The 20,884-nt window shown below is 51.1% G+C and overlaps 1 protein-coding gene and 1 long non-coding RNA gene across 4 annotated transcripts; both read left to right on the top strand.

The window, feature by feature from the left end:
• The first annotated feature begins 920 nt into the window (after window positions 1-920).
• Window positions 921-10,562, top strand: Dok2 (docking protein 2). 3 transcript variants are annotated; one of them, XM_028877625.2, is made up of 7 exons: window positions 921-1,623; window positions 2,585-2,866; window positions 3,079-3,166; window positions 3,968-4,152; window positions 4,703-5,313; window positions 10,131-10,231; window positions 10,336-10,553. In XM_028877625.2, exons 1-7 carry the CDS (start codon window positions 1,552-1,554, stop codon window positions 10,476-10,478), a joined length of 1,482 nt encoding a protein of 493 aa, XP_028733458.2. In that variant the 5' UTR covers window positions 921-1,551; the 3' UTR covers window positions 10,479-10,553. The 3 variants fall into 3 exon arrangements, with proteins under 3 accessions (XP_028733458.2, XP_028733457.2, XP_028733456.2); XM_028877624.2 differs by lacking the exon at window positions 921-1,623 and having other exon boundaries at window positions 1,667-2,866; window positions 3,085-3,166; window positions 10,336-10,562; XM_028877623.2 differs by lacking the exon at window positions 921-1,623 and having other exon boundaries at window positions 1,669-2,866; window positions 10,336-10,554.
• Window positions 10,563-14,373: 3,811 nt separating this feature from the next.
• On the top strand, window positions 14,374-18,933 carry LOC119088510. Its single transcript, XR_005092156.1, has 2 exons — window positions 14,374-17,093; window positions 18,669-18,933. It is a non-coding gene; the product is annotated as an uncharacterized LOC119088510 (long non-coding RNA).
• Window positions 18,934-20,884: the final 1,951 nt, after the last annotated feature.

Genomic DNA, 20,884 nt, shown 5'->3' with positions numbered 1-20,884 from the left:
TTCTTCAAGCCATCTGGCCCTAAGGTGAATTTCTCCATGGAACATGACTTTTCCTAAAAGTGATTCTCTTTCTGCATGGCATCTGCATTCTGGTTAGGGCCTGAGAGAGGTTGCATTAGGGTGGGGAAGATGAGTCAGCGGGCAAACGGCTTGCAATGCGGGCATAAGGGTGTGAGTTCATATCTCCAGAACTTATGTAAATCAATATTAGTGTCTGCAATCCCCGCAGGCAGGGAACCTCCAGAAGCTGCCTCCTCCCGTGGGCCAGCTACTCTGGCTTATGAGGAGCAAACCACAAGAGACCCTGTCTCAAACAAGGTGGGAGGTGAGGACGGGTACCTGAGGTTGATGTCTGACTTCCACAGGTATGCTTTACACACACACACACACACACACACACACACACACACACACACACACATTAAAAGAATGCATTAATTAGGCATGATTACACATGTATTGGAGACCAGCCCAGGCTACTTGAGACTCTGTCTCAAAACATCAAAAACCAACCAATGAAACAAACAAATAAGCAAAATTCCATTGCATTAACAATCTACCCACCTCCATCTCAGTTCTGTGATCTCAGGTAAGATGCGAACAGATGTGCTCCTGCCTGGCCTGCCTTTGTCAAGGACTAAAATATGGCTGGTGAAAGAGAACGAGGAATTCTGAAGCTCCTGCGATTTGAGGTAAGTTCCACATGAAACCCAAGTGTCTGTGGAATACCCGTGAGGAAGAGAGCCAACAGCTGAGGTGTACTTGGGGAATAAATCTCTAGAGGGAATGCTCTTATCCTAGACTATCCACAGGGCTGTGTATTGTTGGCAGGTAGGAAATACTTTGTGTGTGTGTGTGTGTGTGTGTGTGTTTTTTGTTTTTTTTTTTTTTTTTTTTTTTTTTTTTTTTTTTTTTTGTGTGTGTGTGTGTGTGTGTGTGTGTGTGTGGTGTGTGTGTGTGTAGCTGGCTGGGGATCCCCAATTGCCAGTCTTACATCTGTTTCTGTACATTACTGGGAATATGGCTTAGCTTTGCCTGAGTTGGGAGACGTGGGACCTGGCTGGTAGCCTTACAGGCCCTTCAGACATCCCTACCTTTAGTTTTCTCTTTGCAGTGAGTAGGTTGTATGGACTGATTCCCGAGGTCTCTTCCAGCTCTGATAATAGTCAGCATCCTGCCTGCAGTACAGAGCCCTCATTGCTGGCTTTCTTGTACCACTTGATTTTGGGGGGCTCTTTGTTCTTATGTTTCAGTCCCTCCTCACACCAGCTTCGGCAGAAGTGTGAGATTTTGCTTTTTTGGAAATTGTATGTTACTCACTGGAAATGCAGGAAGGAAGCTTCAGTGTACTGAAGTGTACTCATGAAAAAAAAAAAAAAAGCACACACAGAGCAAGAAACCACAGGGCCTATCAGCCTGTCGTCATCAAGCAGACTAGAATAGTGTAGAAAACTCTAGGCAGAGAGGAAATGAACTAGAGAGAAGGGGGAACAGGCCCCGGAGAGAGAGGAGAGAGGGCAGAGGCGATGGCCGCGGGGCGCTGAACCCGTGATGGTCAGGATGGAGGAGGTGGCCGTGAAGCAAGGCTTTCTGCATCTTCAACAGCAGCAGACCTTCGGCAAGGTAAGCACAAGGCTGGGTTCCGGGCGGGCGGGGCAGAGCAGCTTGGGGGTGGGGGAGGGCACGCTGATTCCTGGGGTAGAGGGGATCTTCATGTCCTTGACCCTCTTGAGACCATGTGCTCCGCCAGTTTGGACAAGCCCTTGGGGGAGAAGCCCGCTTTTTGAAGGTGCTTTGCCTCCTAAGCCAGGCCCCAGATCACCCTCTTTGCTGAGGGCTGTTTGTCCTCGTGTGTGCGCTGGGGAAGGAAGCAGACGCCAACTTCATCTTTTTCTTTGTTTTCTCGCTGCTCCTCATTGGATTGGGGGGGAGGTGAGGTGGAAGGATATGGAAGGAAGAGTTAGGGGGTCGTTTGGGGATGACGGTGGAGGTTCCTTTCACCTTTGACTGCTACGAAGCTGTGCCCCCGGGTGTTCCACCCTCCTCCTTCCCTAACCTCTTTGAAGAAGATCCTCTGCCTCCAGCTGTCACCCAGTCCCTGCCTCTCCCTGTCTGGGTCTCTAGCTCTCGGTTTCTTGTTAATGGCGAGACAAAAAGGAAAGTTGTTGGAAGTCCTTGGAGTCAGAGCCTTCCTATGGAGTGCACACTTGTCTCTGGTCTAGCCTGCCCTCCCCTCACTGTTCCTCTCTGGGCTTCGGTGACTCAGGCTCTTCTCCCCAGTACCTGACAGATGGGCCTGTTGTCTTGTTGCACGCTGCATCCATAGGCCATGTACTGTGGTCCTAGCCCGGCTTGCAGATCTTGGTCTCCTGGCTAATCTTTAGCTCTCTCATTCCCATTCCACGGTCTCCGCTGTCCTCACTGCCTCTCTGGTTCTTCTGTGATGTGCACCTCTATTTCTCCACACCCCGTGTTGCTGCCCCACCCACTACTCCTTGCCCACGGTCCCTCTTCTCCCCTTAATAACCGTCTCTCTACCTCTGGTGACTCCCTCTCGGCCTCTGCCTGTCATGCCTGGGCTCAGAAGTGGCGCCGGTTCACAGCCGTGTTATATGGAGAGTCTGGCTGTGCCCTAGCCAGACTGGAGCTCCAGGATGGCCCAGAGAAGACCCGGCGAGGAGAGGCCACTCGGAAGGTTGTCCGCCTCAGCGACTGCTTGAGGGTGGCCGAGGCAGGCAGTGAGGCCAGCAGTCCCCGGGACACCAGTGCCTTCATCCTGGAGACCAAGGAGCGCCTGTACCTGCTGGCAGCCCCCTCAGCAGAGCGCAGTGACTGGATACAGGCCATCTGCCTGTTGGCTTTCCCGGTGAGGGGGACAAGGCAGCCCATGGGAACACTAGGGAGGGCAACGCTAGATAGTTCCGGTGGGCAGGGGGCTGAAGAAACAGAGCCCTTTTTAGGGGAGTTCTTCTGGATGGGAACCCGATTTAAAGTGCAGTCAGGGCCGCAGTGAAAGAATATGGGCCAGAGTGGCCTCGGGGTGGGATTTGGCGGTGAGACCTGGGACCACCTCCCCAGGGGCAGAGGAAGGAGCCCTCAGGACTGGAGGAAAAGAATGACAGACCCTGCATGGAGGAGAATGAGTTGTATAGCAGCTCAACTACAGGTGAGGGCGAGGGGCCGAGGGGGCGCTCTCTCCCTGCAGGGGGGAGGGGGGGAGGGGGAGGTGTGGACTGGCTGCGGGGTCAAGCCTTCTGTCTTGTGGTCACCCCCCCCCCGGCCCTGCTCACGAGTGCCTCTTCCTGGCGTCTTGGTGTGACCCAAAGGTGGTTGGAGACCAGCTTGCCCGCATGTCACCTTTGGCTCACCCTGTCCTGCCTGATTGGAGGCTGAAGGTCTTGGTCTTGACCCCTCTCTTTGTGGCACCGGGGGGATTGTATGGGGAAAGAATTGCTGTCTGTCTGGGCTTGGCTGTGCAGGTGTCCTGTGAATAGAGAACACAGTGCTGATAAGGGAGGCCTAGTTCTCGCTTTGTGGGCTGGTGATGGAGACATAGGGTTGAGAGGGAGGGAGGGGAGAGGGGGGGAGGAACTCTTCTATTTAAGCTCCACCCATGGGGAGGGACATTGGCTGTAGGAGGGCGGGGTCAGCCTTTACCTGTAGCTTGTTTGACTGCAGGGACTAGGGGAGAGATGGAGTATAGTACCAAGCTGTGGCTCTGGCAGTGTTGGCAGGAAGGATGTGGCCCCAGAATTAGGGTGATGTGGCTTGAGGGCATGAGAGATGCCTTCTAGGGGAAGAGGTGAGGTCAGCGGCCCAGGCTTTCAGATCCGAGGTGGGGGGGGGTCATAGGTCACAAGTTTTCCTTGAGAACTTGTGGCATGCTCGCCTCAGATGGGTAGCATGGAAGGAGACCCACAGTTTCCTGTAGCTGCCTCTTTCTTTTTCTCCTCCTCCTCCTCCCCAGGGGTGACCCGTAAGGAATATGCTGTGACCATGAGGCCCACAGAAGCCAGTGAGCGGTGCCGGCTCCGAGGCTCCTACACTCTCAGGGTCGGGGTGAGTGCCCTGGAGCTGTGGGGTGGCCCTGAGCCAGGCACCCAGCTTTATGACTGGCCCTACAGGTTTCTTCGGCGCTTTGGGCGTGACAAGGTGAGTGAGGGGCTGAACTGGGCAGGCTGAGACCGCAGATGAGCTCCCTAAGAGGAAGAGCCAGAAAGGCCCAGAAAGGCAATAAAGAAAGAGAGAATGGAAGGGGGGGGGAGAACCAGGGAGGGGGAAGGAGTGAAACCTAAGAGGTCTGGGTGATGAGAGAGATGAGGTAGAGAAGGGGTGGGGAGGGCCGAGGAACGGCTGACATTTCTTGAGCGTCAGTCAGTTGAGCTTGAGTGGAAGGGAGGGGAGAGAGTGGGTGTTCTTGTCAGGAAGAAACTATTGGCCAGATGTAGCAGATGTGGCGGCACACAGCCAATGTCGGCACTAAGGAGGCTGAGGCAGGAGAGAGTTGGAGGCCCTGCCTGGGCGACAGAGTGAGAGCCTTTCCCTAAATAATCAACCAGCCAACCCCAGCAAACAGGGGCAGAGGGACGAGAGCTTGAGCAGAAATCTCCGATGGAAGGGGACCGGGGCCAGAACATCTGTGTTTGGGTGGACGTCCAGAAAACAGCGGTGCTGAAAGAACGTCCTCCCCCCCTTCCCACAGGTGACGTTTTCCTTCGAGGCTGGCCGACGCTGCGTCTCCGGAGAAGGCAGCTTCGAGTTTGAAACGAGACAAGGCAATGAGATCTTCCAAGCCCTAGAAGAGGCCATTGCTGCCCAGAAGAATGCCGCCCCTTCTGGGCCTCCAACCCTGCCAGCCACGGGGCCCATGATGGCCGCCGTGCTGCCTCGGCCCGAAAGCCCCTACTCCCGGCCCCACGACTCTCTGCCCTCCCCTTCCCCCGGCACACCGGTGCCCGGCGTGAGGCCAGGGGGCCCCGAGGGGGAATATGCCGTACCCTTTGATACAGTGGCTCTCTCCCTGGGGAAGAGCTTCAGGGGCATCCTGAAAGGTCCTCCGCGGCTCCTTCCCGACCCGCTCTACGACAGCATCCAGGAGGGTCCCGTGGCCCCTCCACCCGACCACATTTACGACGAGCCTGAGGGCGTGGCTGCCCTCTCCCTCTATGACAGACCACGGGAGCTCCAGGGGGAGACATGGAGGGAGCAGGCCACCGCTGATGGGGGTCCCAACCCACGCCAGCAAGACTCCTCTGTGCCTGGCTGGCCACAGGCAACGGAGTATGACAATGTCATACTTAAAAAAGGCCCCAAGTAAGGAGGTGGCCGGGAGATGGGAGATGTGGTCCCCAGGGAGGTCTTTGGAAGCGGTGGAGGGGGGGGGGGGCTTCTGCTGGAGTCCTTTTGGTCACCGCCCCGTCCTGAGCCCCAGGCTTGGGCTGCTGTGTGTGCTTACAGTGTGAGTCACCAGCCCAGAGCAGGAAGAGGGCCCTGGAGGGACCCACCCTCCTCCTACGGCTTTTCCACTTCCTCTCCCTGCCTTGGGTCTAAAGGGAACTTAGGCCAGTTCTGTTAGGAGACAAAAGGATTTCCACAGATCCCCTGGTTCCTTGGCTTGTGTGGGCCTCCCACCTACAGATGTTCCCTCCCTGGGACAACCCTGGTTTCCGGTTAGCAGGGAGGGTGGCTGTCGTCCTCAACCTCTAGTCATTAAACTCATTTTGAACTGCTCCTTGGTGGCGTGGATGCTGTGAGGTGGGGGTGAGGGCTCTGGCTGGCCCACTGAATGCGTCTTCACCTAGCTCTGAGGTCTTTCCCGGGCCTAGGCTGGGTCAGAGGCCCTAGAAGGTCTGGGTGCCATAGGAAAATGTCTAATCTTGATGCTTTCTGTTGCTATAACTGAATGCCACAGGCTAGGTAGTTTATGAAGAAGAGAATTTTGGGGTTTTGTCAGCTCATGGGTCTTCAGGCTTCGGAGTCCACAAACAGAGTGGGCATCCAGTAAGGGCCTTTTCTTCTTGCGTGATAATACCACAGAGGACACCAGGTGCCAAGAAGACACCAAGTCTACCAGGGAGAGCAAAGCTGATCCCTGGATAATGCACTAGCCCACGCAGTCACCTCTCAAAGGCCCCACCTCCAAACCATGTATTGGGGAAAATTATAAAGGCCACTCCACGTAGTTAAAAGGAAGATTTATTTAGTGGATGACTTACAAATGAAGGAATGGATAGGTCGCGGGGGTCTGGGGAAAGTGTATCGCAATCCAGTGGTGTTCTCTGGAGCTCTGCACAATCAATCTCCACTATCCAGGGTCCAGTGCAGAGAGCGACCCAGAGCAGCGCTTGCCATCCACTCTCAGGTCCAGCACCCCCCCGCCCCGCCTCGTAGCGTGACAGTTGCCAGAGTCTCAATGGGTTGGAGCTTCCAGATCAAGCTGGAATGGCTACCCACTACACCCATGAGCGTATAACTTTGGAGGCTTTGTTTCCAACACATGAAATATGAGATCTGTTCAAAGCATGAAAATCTTCAAACATGTCTACTTTTTGCAAGGACAAAAAAAAAAAAAAAAAAAATGGCAGTGGCTGGATGAAGGCTTGGTGGAAAATCTGGATGGCTGGGAACACTTGGCATTTAACATTGTTTTACATTGATTTACTTATTTTGTGTGTATGGGCAGGCAGGGCTTGTGCCACATTGCACACACAGAGGTCAAAGGACAACTTGCTGGAGTCAGCTCTCTCCTTCCATCATGTGAGTTCCAGGGATTGAACTCAGGTCATCAGTCGTGGTGACCTTTACCCATGAACTATCTTATCAGCCCCAAGACTTGGAATTACTTACTGTGTCTTTTATGCACTAGGAATAAGACTTACCCGTTGTGTGGCCCTGGCCAGCCTTTTCTAGGACTTGACTTGGCCACTTTCCTTTTTCGGCATGTACGTATACCACATTCATGCCCACTGCCCGCAGAGGCCAGAGGAAGGCTTTGGATTGACAGGCAGTTGGGAGCTGCCATGTGGGTGCTGAGAACTAAACCTGGGTCCCCTGGAGGAGCAGCAAGTACTTAACTGCTGAGACATCTCTCCTGCTCCAGACCCGCCCTTTGTAATTTGAGGGTGCCTCTGATACCATGGGAGCCAGGAGCCCTTCCAGCCCTGCAATTTCCCCTACACCCTTAGGGCACAAGGCTCTCTTGTGTCCCATTTCCCCACAGATGTGTCCTGATGGTTTCTCTCCTGATCAAAAGCTGAGCTGGTGGAGAGGAATGGTCATGTATTCCTCATCTTGGTCCAGCCAGCCCATACAATGGAACATGATGTCTAGGAAGCTGTAGACTTTGCCGGCCTCAGGGCGAGGAGCTCAGAGAGACAAGGCACAGATGCCCGACCTTGAGAAGGGGACGTAAGTGCCACACAAAGCAAACCAAGGCCGGGTGCCTCAGAGGAGATAAGCGTTGGGAGGCCAAGAAAGGCTTCATAGCCAAAGGTGGTGTTTACGGTGGGTTTTGCAGAGTTGGAAGGAGTTTGATGGTTCTTCAGGGGTCTGAGGGGAGAGGACCCTGGCTGGGGAGAAGGATGATGACACTGAGGAGGAGTCAGGAAGCAGTTGGAGACTCAGTGGCAGGAAGGCTTGATTGACACTATCGAATCCCTGATCTGTCACCGTTCAGTTGGAGTTTTGACTTAGTGATAACATGGAAACAATACACATCCAGTGGAAACCACATTTTTGAACCTTGAACTTTATCTCTTCCCTGCTCATCAACACAGGTAGGCTGCTTTTCCCCAGTGCTGGGCACTGGCAATGACCTCTGATCTCTGTAGGTCAGATGTGTCACATGCGATTTTGACTTAGGATAGCTTGAGCCTTGGGAGATCTTACCAACACAGAAACCTACTGTAAGCGAAGGAGTAGCATCTTCATGGCTGATTCAGAATATGTAAGGAGGGTGGGGTAAGGGTCAAGGCTTTTGGATAAGGAATTCCACCGGGCCAAATCTTTAGGACAGTAATCCCAGAGCTGCAGGAAGTGGACTTGGGGGTGAGAGGTGGAGCTTAGGTCCTCCAGTGGATCCAAAACGTGTTAGAAAGTTAGCTCCGGTGGAGCATGGGTGTCTGCTGGATGTGGCCCATGAAGAAGGGAGGTTTCCAGCGGGGACTTAGCTCCTCACATACTGGGATTAAGATGGCCGAAGTATGTCCAGTCAGAGTGGGGCTGGATCGAGAGGAGGTTCTAGAATTCAGGAGAGCAATGAGCAACAGACGCACAGATCAATGCCCTCAAGATCTCAGGTGTGAGGCCACCTAGGTTTTGTTTTCCCGGAGCTTTTGCCACTTAATGAAGGAGTAGGTAAGCTGGGGTGGGTGAGAAGCTTCTCTAACCCTTTTGTCAGTGCTAAGGTTTGCATCCAATCTGAGTTCCAAGATCCTCGTGGGTTCAATTCTCTAAGGGGCCCCGGTGCCTCAGGTTATGACTGAAGAGCATTGGTGCAGGAGTCCCGTAGATGCGTCTCAGAGCAAAGGAGGCCACGTTACTAATTTCCTCAGGTGGCATTTGACGTGGTCATGCTGGATATGACCAGCAGGGGGCAGTGTCAGCCTGTGGAAACTGCAAGCAGGGACAAGGCTTGCCAGGCGTGGTGGGTGCCTAGTCTTGAGGGACGAATTTCCCTGTCTGAAGCCATCTGGGGGCAGTTTCAGGAGTCTGCTTTATAGAGCGGGTCCCTTCAGACCTTCAGAATTCTACTCCGGAAGTGTGTGCACGCTTTCAAGAAACAGGATTCTGAGCCGATCCCTGTCCCATTGCGCCCTTCACCTTCAAGAGACAGAACTTTCTGGTGGCGCTACTCTGAGATCACGTGATCTCACAAGGGGGAAGTGGTGGCCAGCTTGACTGGGGAAAAGTGGGGTGAGGGTTGGCAGCTGCGGAAGTAGAGCATTTAGGGAAGCTGGGAGGGGCAATGAAAGTCTTTAGAGGGCTGTTGGGGAAACGCTGACTAGGCTTTCGATGCCCTCTGAGAGGAAATGAGCCAGTGGGTGTGCCCAATTCTGCAAGGGAGCTATAAGTGCCTCCTAGCCAGCTTTAGCCGCCGTGTCTCCATGGTGTGTGCATCATTCATTGAGCAAACACCACAAAGCATCTCCCATTGTATGTCCCCATCACCCAGAAGCGGGGATTCTGGAAGGCTCCACAGCCCCAGACCCAACTCAAGGGGAGTTCTCAGTGGAGAGCAGTGAGCAGAGATGACTACTGATGGGTCAGGGAGATAAGCAGCTTAAAAGAGCTCAGGCAGACACCTGGAGGCAAGGCCTCCTTGAAGAGCTGCTGAGCCAGCTAGGCTGCTAGGGACAAGTTCAAAGGTAAGGAGACAGACCTGCCTTTGTGGGCCAGGGCAATGGAATCGCCAAGGACATCAGCCCAGAGAGGGTCTCTGGGCTCAAGGCAAGCCGCTTGGTATCCATTGATACCATGAGAGGCTTAGCTGTATCTAAGACACTTGTAGATGGCCTTAATATTTTAATTGCAGTCATAGGTTACTTAATGAAGGGACTTGCACTGAGAGAAATTTGTCACTACCCGTTGTCACCACTGAATTTTATACCTAGATGACGTCTAACTGCATACCTGGGGTATATGGTGTATGTATGCTTATATATGTCTCTGTGTTAATATAATTGCTGTATACTAAATGGCATACATATGCATGCAATGTATAAATTATATACATTTATACAATCATATTATATCTATAATATTTATATTTTATATGTATAGCATAGCTTGTTTCACTTAGGATACAAACACGTAGAGCTTGTTTATGTGTGAAATAGTACATGCAATAATAACACAATGGTATTTGTGTACGTAAACATCTGAGCATAGAAGAGGAACCATGAAAATACTAGGCTGCAGTGTGGTGGCGCATGCCTTTAAGAGGCAGAGGCAGGCAGATCTCTGTGAGTTTGAGGCCAGCCTGGTCTACAGAGTGAGTTCCAGGATAGCCAGGTTACACAGAGAAACCCTGTCTTGAAAAACCAGCCAGCCAGCCAGCCAACCAACTAAAACAAACAAACAAACAAACAAACCAGGCAGGAGGAATTTTTTCATTTACTTTATTCTTACAGTTTTATATACAGCTTGCTGTTGACTGAGAAGCCCTTGTGTGACACACAACTGAACTATGCAGTGGCTTCAGGGCAAGTAAGAGGGCCCCCCCCCCTTAGAGGTATGTACCCAAATTCATGACCGCCGATGTCCTACGCTCCCCTCTCTCTTCTTTTTTTTTTTTTTTCTGACTCTCTCTTTTCCCATTGTTCCAACTTTCTCCAGAGTGTCCAAGCTGTTTGTGTGTGTTGGGTGTGATCTGCAGAAACCTGCCCCCTGCTTACAGCGGGGTGTCTCAGGAGGTTCCGCGGTGGACTTTCAGCATCTCGGAAGGGCCCAGATTGCTTCGGCCTCTCTGGCTCCCTTAGGCTCCTCCCCGGTGACTCCACTCAAGCTGTTGCTGCCACCACTTCTCCTCTGTGATGCTAACCAGCCTCCTGCCTCTTGCCTCCTGGGCGCTGATTCAATTAGCCAAGGTGCCCACCTCCTGCAAGGGCCATTTATAAAATCAGCTGGGGCAGCTGCAGACCTCAGGCAGGGTCGAGCTGCGGGGTGGGGGTGGGGTCGGAGCTGAGAGGAGGAGGAGGTAGAGGAATGAAGGCCTGGGAGGGGTGTCTGATCCGATTAGGTGTTAGGCTGGCTTCCCCCTGGCAGGAGGTTGTACATCACTGCTTGGCTCCTGTCCTCTACTGCCCAGCCCAGAGCAGAGTCCATTAATCTCCTAGCTGTGGCCAGGATTGGCGAGGAGAGGGGAGCTACGGTATGCAGACTGCCTGCAACACTTCCATGTTTGTAGAGTGCTTGGGACAGCTTGGTGCTGTGGGTTGGGCACACAGGCAGCAGCCTGACTCCCTGGGTTCAAGTCCCACTTCTGCTCAATGGCAGCTGCGTCTTCCGCACGCGCGTCAGTATTCACCGATGGAAAAGGAGAGGGTAACAACGCTGCTACACTTCTTTGAGGCTTATGGCCAAGATGAAAGAAACAAATGAAAACATAGCTCCCCAGGACCGTGCCTGGTACACGTGGAGCCCTGGTGTCACCCACAGTCTCATCGGCACCCCTGACAGTTCCCCAAAGCAGCAGGCAAGTTATTCTCCTCTTACTAACAGGGTCACTAGGTCATAGACAAGCAGATTTCCCCTGGTCTCTGCAGAGTAGGCTTGGGCTTTGTAGAGGTGGAAGGATTTGCTTAAGAGAGAGACCTAAGGTTCTAAAAACCAAAGAAAAGAGGAAGAGAGGTCAAGAAGAGGTCAGGAAAGCGTTGCCAGTGGCCTCTCCTTTTCACAGCTAGAGGGGGGAGGGGGATTCCTTTGGGTGAATCTGATGTGCACTTGATCTGTTATGCCTAGGAATGGAGGAGCAGGGCAGGCGAGCTGCTGCATAGCCTAGAAGGCCTTGGCTGGAAGCAAGCCCGGAGGCTACGTGGCCTCAGGGTAGTCCTTTTGTACTCTTGGCATCCACGCACACCAGGCAGGGACACTTTGGGGCAAGGGAGCTGGCCTCTGTCTGGGAAGAAGCACCAGGTGGCCCAGCTAGTGCCACTTGCTAACTGGTGTGGTCAGTGTGGATCCTGGGACCACTGCCCTGCAGCAGGACGAGCTCGGAGAAATGAAGGAGGACATTGAGGAGGAATGGGTGTAAGCCCAGAGACTGTTGGAAGCCAAGTATGGTAGGCAGGCCCACAATCCCAACACATGGGAGGCTGAGGCAGGGTGGTTAGTTTGAGGCTAGCCTGGGCTACATAGTGAGAATTTGTCTCTAAATAAATAAACAAATTGAAATGAAATAAGGTGTCCAGAAAACACTTAACATGATATAACTTCTCTCTTTTTCTTTCTCTCTCTTCCTCCCTCCATCCCTTCTTCCTTCCCTCTCTCCCTTCCTCTCTCCTGTCTTCTCTTTTATTCTCTCTCTCCCCACTCCTTTCTTCCTTTTTAGTCACAGTCTTACAGGTGTAGCCCAGGTTGGCCTCAAAATCACCCTCTTCCTGCCTGAGCCTTCCAAGTAGCAAGGAGCACAAGTGTGTGTGATCCTGATTGAAAGGATAAATAAAACTCAGTTTTTTCTTGAGGTAGAAAAACATAGGTGCTTTTGAATAATGTGCAATGATTTGTGGTGTTCTGTAAGATAGCCCATCTAGAAACTTCTTACCTCTCATTGCTGCCTGCCAAGAACCTATGCTTACCTTGCCTAGTGGACGTGTGTGTGTGTGTGTGTGTGTGTGTGTGTGTGTGTGTATGTATGTATGTATGTTGTATGTGTTTCTGGGGATAGAACCCAGGGCTAGCATGTACTCTCCCAGCCTGTGGAATGCTTGGAGTGTTCAACTCCTCAGAGTAAATGAGGCTCCCAGAGCTGCCAGGAGGTGATGAAGGGGAGGATGGCCATTTCCTGCTCCTGGAGCTAGGGTCTGAGTGGTTAAAAAAAAAAAAAAAAAGCAAAACAAAAGCAGCCTGGTCTGAAGCTGTAGAAGGCACACACAGATAGAACCCTGGGCATGGCCAGCCATGTTTGCCCTCTGATGCTCACATTTCTCTCCATCTCCTCTCTTTTCCTTATGCCTGCCCAGGCTAGGGCTCTCCGCAGGCTGAGGAACACCTTTCCACTGGGACTGCCTGGGACAGGATGCCTGAGCCTGAAGAGGCCTTAGCAACCCTCTGGCCCACAGCCTCATTTCCTACCCAAGGCAACAGAGGCCATGTAGACTCTTCCATCTCTCTCAGCCATGTCTACATTTTATGAGGATCCGGCTGGATGCAGAGGACAGAGTCTCTAATGTGGAGGCTTTGGACATCCACAGGGAGTTGCTTTGTGACTTTGCTCGTGGATAAGAGAGGCACCACAAGGAAGGGGGTGCCTGGTCCCCTATTCCGTCTCCCTAGAAGGATAGGCCTCTCTTGAGCCAGGATTTCTTCTCTCTACGACATCACCCTGCAAGTCCCTAAGCAAATGCCCAAGGGTGTGGGTGAGGCCTGGGTTAATTAAGGGGCTGCTGAGACCTAGGCTGTTCATTTCCTGCTGGCCACCTGACTGATCTGCACCAAAGGCAAGCTGGTTGGACAGCTTTCCTCTGGTAACGACTGCCCCTGTTACCTTGTGCTCTAGTCTCCATGGAGCTCTGCTTTGCAGGCATTTTGGAATATGGTACAAGAGCCAGCCTGTTTCTCACTAACTTGATCACTGAGTCCAGGCGGGCGGCACAGGCTTGGTGGAGAGAAGGTGGGGGTAGAGAGGTGAGTTGGGAGGAGTCCATTTGAGAAGGACAGTGTGAACTCACGAAGAACGGACTTGTATCAAAGAGAGAAACTGGGACTAGAGGAGCCTGGGACTGCAGCAGGCTGGAGAGCAGCAGCAGCTGATGTGAAGGACTCCGCCTGACTCAGGCCAGGAGAAAGCTCAGGGGCTCTTTCTTCCTTCTCCTCCTCTTCTGCCTCTCTCTACCTCCTCTTCCTTTTTATTCTCATGTTTATTCTTGTGTGTGTGTTTCTTCTTCTTCCTTTATATCTATCATTTGTAGGTTTTGTCTATTCATACTTTTCCTGGATGCTTTTTGCCTGGATTTTTTAGAGTTAGCATTTTCTTTGACTGAAGTATCCATTTCTTCTATGTTGTCTTCAAGACCTGAAATTCTCTCTTCCACGTCTTTTAATCTGAGGGTGAGGCTTACCTCTGAGGATTTGTTTGAGCTCTTGAGTTTTTCATTTCCAGTTTTAGTTCAGTTTGGGTTTTCTTTAGTGATTGTATTTCTTTGTTAAATTCTTTATTTATGTCTTGAATTGTTTTCGTTAGTTCATTGGACTATTTGTTTGTGGTCATGGTCTCATGAAGAACTTTATTCATACCCTTTCTAAGATCCTTAACATAACCCTAGTTGTTATTTTGAAGTCTTTGTTTTTGCTCCAGCCAAATTGCTTTTTTCTCAGGGCCTATTGCAGTAGGGCTGCTGGCTTCTGGAGGAGGCGTTTTGTCTTGGCTGTTCACATTGTGTTCTTTTGTGTGTGATATTTGGAATGTTTTATTGGGTGGGTGTTCTATTCTTTGGTTGCTCGTTGCACACTCTGGGTCCTCACCAAGTGCGGTGGCTGTGGGGTCCCTGATAGAGAGTGTTTTTGTGAGCCAGCAGGAATCACAAAGGAGTGGAGATGTGCTGGAAATAATGTCTGAAAGGGGTGGCGGAAAAGAACTAGGGGGACTCGGGGTCCACACTAAGAAGCAAGATCCCTAGGGTGGGGGTGGCCTGGGAAGGGAGGGTCCAGCCTTAGTGTTTTAATCTCAGTTATGAGTAGTAGCCATCTCACAGCCTCCATGAGGTTAAATAAGGTGAGGGGAAATCGTGTCCCTTTATTCAATAGCAAGTCATCATTGTCCCCAAAGCGTCCCACGACAATCAGATGCCAATGTTCTCAGATCTCAGGATAGTCTGAGTCTCTCATGAGTCATCCAGTAGAACAACGGAGAGAGGACAGGATGGACCCACAAAAGGCACAAACAACTCATGTTCACTGCCTCTCTTTTGTTTCTTCTTCCAAGCTGGCCTCAAATGTGCACTCCTTCTGTCTGGGGTGATAGGCATGCACCACCTTCCTGGACAATTCACCTCTTCTTGGCTCCACTGGCCCTCTCTGGGGCTCAGCCAGAAGCCGCAGGAATGGCCAAACCCTGACAAAGCCCCAGGACAGAGGAAGGCTTTGCTCCCTCTGACAGCTGACAGGTGTCTGAGGCCTAGGTTCTGGCTCCTTTAAGAGCTTGCCCTTTCCTGCTGGTCCAGGCAGGGAGATGGATGATGGTCTGAGGAGGAGGGATGAGAGCTGGAAGAAGAATTGATTGTAGAGCAGACCAGTTGGCAAAATCTCTGGCAGATCAATGGAGACCATCTGCACAGTGGGCTGCACTTAGGGACTAAGTCCTGAGCACCTGGATTCTGGGCCTGGTACCTCCCGCCCTACCCCTGCACAAGGGAGCAGTGCTGTCCCCAGTCCTTTCCCTGATTCTAGAAAAGCCCAGAAGCCCTTCCCATAGAGCCCACAAGAAATGAGGCCCTCTGCTCCAGACCTGAGAGTGTGGGTAGCTACGATGCAGAGTCTGGTAGCTTAAGGGGTGTTCCTGCTCACTTTGGGCAGGATTGTGAGGGGGTCCTCATAGTGTATTGTCTAGCTAGGATTCAGTGTTCTGCGCCACCAGGCAGGATGGTGAGGGCTTCCTCAGACTGTAGTGTCTGCAGGCAGACACCTTCTGGATGTCTATAGACATGCCATTGCTAGGGTCTGTGAACACTCCTAGGTCTCCGTAGAGGTGGGGTTACATCCAGCTACCTCACCAGCTCCTCCTCCGGAGATGTGTGTGGATCATTACATAATCCCCAAAGTGGGGTAGCATTTTGCCCATCAGACTGGGGGTCCCTAACTAAGGGCAGTGTCTCATAAAGAGGAACAATCTTCAGCACCCCGCCCCCCTTTTCAGAGGTGCTCGGCCTGAATCTTCTAACATCAGTGCCCTGGCCAAGATCAGAGCTGGAGAGGATCAGGGACAGTTACCCCAGGGCCCTCTCCTGTGGGATAAACTCACTGGCTCCTTCTACTGGCAGGCAAGCCAGATGTGTAGCTATGAAGGCAGCCCAACACACAAAGCCACCAACTTACTCAAGACACTGGGAGATTTTTCTTTTTTTTTTTTTTTGTTCTTTTTGTAACTTGATTGGTGAGTTCTACAGCATGAACTGTGTAGGTGACAATGTCATGTCACTGTGTTAAACATTGGACACTCCTGCTAAGGTCTCTCACTTTGCCTGTCATCATTGTGGCCCTCGCTGTGGGGTCTTCTGCTCAGGGCCGGTGTGCTAATTCTTCTGTCACTTGAGGGTCCTCGCCTAATGACTTTTCGCTGGAGTATCAGGAGCTTCAGAAGCTGGGAACAAGGTTGCTCTCAGCCTGGCTGGGAGCCCTGCTTTAGAGAGCCATACTTCCAGATATGCCAACTACAGGCATGCATGAGCACAATAGTTTTGAACAAAGACAAAATGAGTCTTCGTATGGGGGAGGGCAGACTGGGGAAGGGTAGCAGGCTGGGAACATCAGGGGTTAGAACTGAGATGTGTCTTTTCTAGGAGTTAAAGAGCTATGTGATTCCAGCAAGGCACAGAGGCTGGATGTTCTGTGGCTTGGGGTTCTGACTCCTCTGTGCAGACCTTCTTGAAGGCACTTTGAGGTGGGGACGGAAGGATTACAAAATACCTCTGCCATATAATTCATCCATGATGGCTTCCCTCCACGGGCTCATAAAAGGAGTTTTATCATTCCTAAAAGCCTACCTTATAAAAGGCAAATGCCCTGTAAAGTGGTCATGCCTGGAGTTCATTACCAGCCAACACCCCGATTAGGATCATTTCAGTAGGAATTAGGTGGCACCCAGAAATCTGACCTTAATAGTTTACATGTGTGCATGTGGGTATGTGCATGTGACGTGTATTTGGGTATGTATGTGCATGCATTTGAGTTGAGGGCAGGGGAATTTTTTTATTCATGCAACAAATATTGATAAAACACTAATAGAATGTCAAATGGTAGTCTTGGCTCTGTGGGATTGGAGAATGAACAAAGAAACAAAACACCTCTGTCCCCAGGGAGCTTATTTTCTTTCAAGGTAGAAGGGCAAGAGAGACAGTAGAGCTAGAGGTGAGGGTGAGCCAGTCAGATGGCAGTGAGTACTACAGAGAAATGCAGCGGGGAGGGGGAGGGTGGAAGAGGTGTCAGCTCTCTGGCGGGGCTTGGCTATGGGGAAGCACAAGTCTGTGACGGCCAGTGCCAGGGCGAGAAGAAGGCCAGACACCATCTCCTACTTTTTTACGGTTTCCAATAACGCTGCTGTCTTCTGAGTATGTCAAGAGACTGATGAATTCATTCACTCAACCTGAATACGTGATCATGATTTCGTTCAACCCTGGTGACCTGATCATCTCCGGAAACACCGTCACGGACATCCATGGGTGTGTGCTCCTCCCGTGAACACAGTTTTCAATCCAATCAATTTAATAACTCTGATTTGCTACCACACCAAGGAGTGAGGTGCCGGCTTACCTCACAGGGCTTGTTCCCTGTTGTGTGACAAACTTCTGGAGAGACACAACACACACATCTACTCGCTCCAGATAGGGATCCCACAGAAGACCAACGTATGGATATCACCAAAGTCCAACGTGGCGAACCGATGAGTTGTATTGGGGTTCCTTACAGGAGTGTGGGGGAAGGGGGGTCACTTACAGGAGCAGAAATGACTCAAAGGCAACTGCACCACCAAGACCCACCCCAGCATGGGTGACAGCTCACAAAAGCCGGGAAGTCTGAACATACTGCCCAGCCTATAGGTAGCTCAACAGGTTGGCGTGTCCTTTCCAGGTCTGAATCGGAATGATTTCTCCTCTTTCCCGCACTAACATTTGCAGCTTTTGGGGGAATCACACCAGGTTGAGATGGTGTGAGGACAGGGCGAGGACAGGATGGGCGGGTGAGGGCTTGTTTCACACAGTAGCTGGACTCCCTCCTTACTTCATTCTGCTGCCGAGGGTCTTCTGCAGCTAGGTGAAGGGCACAGAAGAAAAGAGCGCAGAGCTGCCCAAAGCGTCTAATGAGGGAGGTTGGCAGCTCCCCGGGTATCATGTGATACTACGAGGGGACGATGGAGGGACTAGCTCTGGCGTACTGGGGCCCGGAGGAAGGAGGCCCGACTCCCCGAGCATCACAGGTTTCCAGGGATGGTGATAGAAGCGTCCCCAAGACAGAGGAAGGAAACACAGCATTGCAGGCTGAGAGACCCATGCTCGGTCATTTCAGCACGTCCTTTGAGTGTGGTGAGTAAAGGAAGGGCGCCAAGCCACAGGAGAGGCCGCTGTGGAGAAAGAAGGGGGAAGAGGACATTGTGGTCTACTGTGGGAAAGGCAGAGGTAGCCGGGGGAGGACATTTTATTTAGTGCGGTGTTCACTGTGAGCGGAACCCATATGATGGATCAAAGGATCTTGGCGCTACAGAAGGAGAAGGCTGGTTGGATCCATTCCCCTTGTTTATAGATATAGAATCAGGCATAGAGGGAGAAGATAATTGCCCACGATCCCATGGTTACAGGTGGACCGAAAACCTTGTGCTTCAGGATCCTTCGCTCAGTGTAGCTGTAGCTACCTTACTGCTCTGTTCTAACACTTTTCAAGTGTTAACGCATTCATCCCCACCTCCCACCAAGAGAGCGGCAGTGGTTATCACTCCCCCATTACTCAGATGGGGACCCTTAGGTGCAGCAGTTAGCTCATGGGGAGCAGGGATAGGAACTCTGCAGTTTGCTCCAGGGCTCGTGGTCTTCCTCCTAGAGGTAACATGGAGTCATCTGATGGCCTGGGTAACTCGAGTGTGGTCAGCAGCTCCTGTCTAAACATGACAATGCTGTTTTTGAGATCTTCTCAGTTCTCCTACCCTCCACACTGTCTGTCAATGCCTCAGTGCCCCTGTTGCTTATTTATTGTTGTTATTACTATTGTTACTATTATTGTTGTTAATGCTTCTGTTCCAGCAGAGATGAATATGGCGAACAGGCAACTCTGGGCAAGTGAGATGGAACGCTACCGTTTGCAGCACTTGGGCCAACTTTAAGCCCTCGACTGAACATCAGTCAGCTCCAAACCCTGCAAACCCTGCAATGGACTCGCACATCCATCTGGCTCCAGCATATCACCATAGCAGCGCCCCTTCCTCCTCACTTCTTCCCGAAGCCCCCTTCCCTGTCACCCTCCTGCCTTCTCACTTCTCATCTTTGGTTAAACTAGGTTCACATAAATGGCTATGATTTGAGAGTTCTCATCTTAGGGTGTTTATTTCCTTTACTCAAAAAGAAATAATAATAAAAAATTCATGGAGTTCTGCCCACTATAAACATTTCCTAGAAGGGGCTTTGGTGATTTAGTCCAAATCTTGGTTTTACAGATATAGAAAGTCTGCCTGGAGAGTCAAGGGACTTGCTCACAGGCACACAGCCACAGTCACTTACCATGCTAGAAGCCTGGGTTCTGGGTTCTGACTCCTGGTTCCTGGCTTGCTTTTCTGACACACCCCAGTGTCCTTCCGGTGTGTGTGTGTGTGTGTGTGTGTGTGTGTGTGTGTGTGTGTGTGTGTGTGTGTTGATCCAAAAGCAGGTAAAAATTGCACGCCTTAATTGAGAAGATAAGATGAAAAAAAAAAAAATGAAACTATTGGCATGGGGGAGGGGACCCTACAAGGTATTTTGGATCTGCCTCATCAACCTGTAACTTCGAGTCAGAATCTCAACTGCTTCGAGTGTTAGCTTTATCACTTTAAAATGCAGATATTATGAATATTTGCCTTGTGGATCTCACAGGGATATTAGGGAGATCAAAGGAGATAAATGGCTAGCAAAGTGTGTCTAATGTAAGGAAACACAAATGACTCTTAAATGTAGATGACTACTTACCACCTCATTTAGAATAAGAGAAATGCAAATTAAAATTACACCGTGGTAAACAATTTTCTCACCTATCAGATTGGCAACAGGCCAGAAAGTTGATAACACACTGTAATGGCGGCGCTGTGAGGAAATCGGTACCCTCATCTTTCTCATGGGAAGAGAAATGTGTCTAACCTCTACAGAGGGCAATTTGGCAATAACTGTCAATGTTTTCAATACATAGCTCTCCTGACCTAGCAATTCCACTTTTGGGAAAGTATCTTATAAATATATTTGCATAAGTGCCAAGGATCTGCTTACAGCTCTTTGTTATAGTGATGTTGGCAACAGGCAAAAATTTGAAATGTTCAGTGTTCCTCAAAAGAGGTGTTTGTGGGCCGGAGGTGTGGCTCAGTGGTGGAGGCTCTGGGGTCCACCCCCTCCCTCAGCAGTGAATAAAAGGAGATGTCTCTTTAAGATGCTCTCTCTTCCCATCTTGCCCTGATTAGGAGCCATTAAGACACCATGTGACTCGCTGCCTGGTCAGAAGTAAATATCTCCAGTTAGGAAGGACCATGTCTCTTTTGAGAGTGCTGTTTGTGTGGTTGCTCAGCCCACTGGACTTCTTGCTTTTAGGGGGTCCCTATCCGGCTGCTTTCCTGCTCCTTTCTGAGGGGCATCAGCCTTTTCCACCTGAATCTTGACAGCCCAGAAACAAATCCTAGCATCAGAGGCCTTTCATCAATTAGAGATAGGCAAGGGACTTACTATCTGTAGAGGGATCTGCAGGAGGCGGGGCTGTTGGCAAAGGAAAAGCATCCTGTCTCCAATTAAAGTTCTAAGGATTCATCTTCCACTCAGCCCCCCTTAGAAATTGACATTTATTAGCTTGTCAAAGCTGGTTTTCCTCCTGGCCCTTTCTTGCCCTCGATATTCTCTCTCTCTCTCTCCTCTCTCTCTCTCTCTCTCTCCTCTCTCTCTCTCTCTCTCTCTGTACAGACACCCAAGTGACTAAAATACCCATTTTTGTGTTCAAAGATCAAAGCTGCTGCATTTGGCCTGGTTTCTTGGTTTCTGACAGAGGGGACGGTCGTACCCGGCGCCAGGGTCTGGGTGGGATGGATGGGTGGGTGGGTAGGTGGCACAGGCACACCTCTGCTGAGGAGGTAGGGGTCTGAGGCTCATGGTAGGCCTAGACTCTAGGGTGAAACAGATCTTGTCTAGAATCAAATTGCCAACTGTGTGATGGGAGTGTCCCACCCCATTACCCTAAACAAAAATCCCCCATGTGCCATTCAGTCTGAGACCCATCACTGGGTACACACTCCTGT

The sequence above is a fragment of the Peromyscus leucopus genome, chromosome 9 (assembly GCF_004664715.2).
Source record: "Peromyscus leucopus breed LL Stock chromosome 9, UCI_PerLeu_2.1, whole genome shotgun sequence".
Taxonomy (NCBI): Eukaryota; Metazoa; Chordata; class Mammalia; order Rodentia; family Cricetidae; genus Peromyscus; species Peromyscus leucopus.
This window is presented reverse-complemented; position numbering and strand designations above follow the sequence as displayed.

Coding starts and splice junctions, on each gene's coding strand:
- Dok2 (XM_028877623.2), top strand. CDS start 2,444: ATGTGCACCTCTATTTCTCCACACCCCGTGTTGCTGCCCCACCCACTA. Junction 2,867..3,078: donor TCTGCCTGTTGGCTTTCCCG/GTGAGGGGGACA, acceptor CCACCTCCCCAG/GGGCAGAGGAAGGAGCCCTC. Junction 5,314..10,130: donor ATACTTAAAAAAGGCCCCAA/GTAAGGAGGTGG, acceptor TTATTCTTACAG/TTTTATATACAGCTTGCTGT.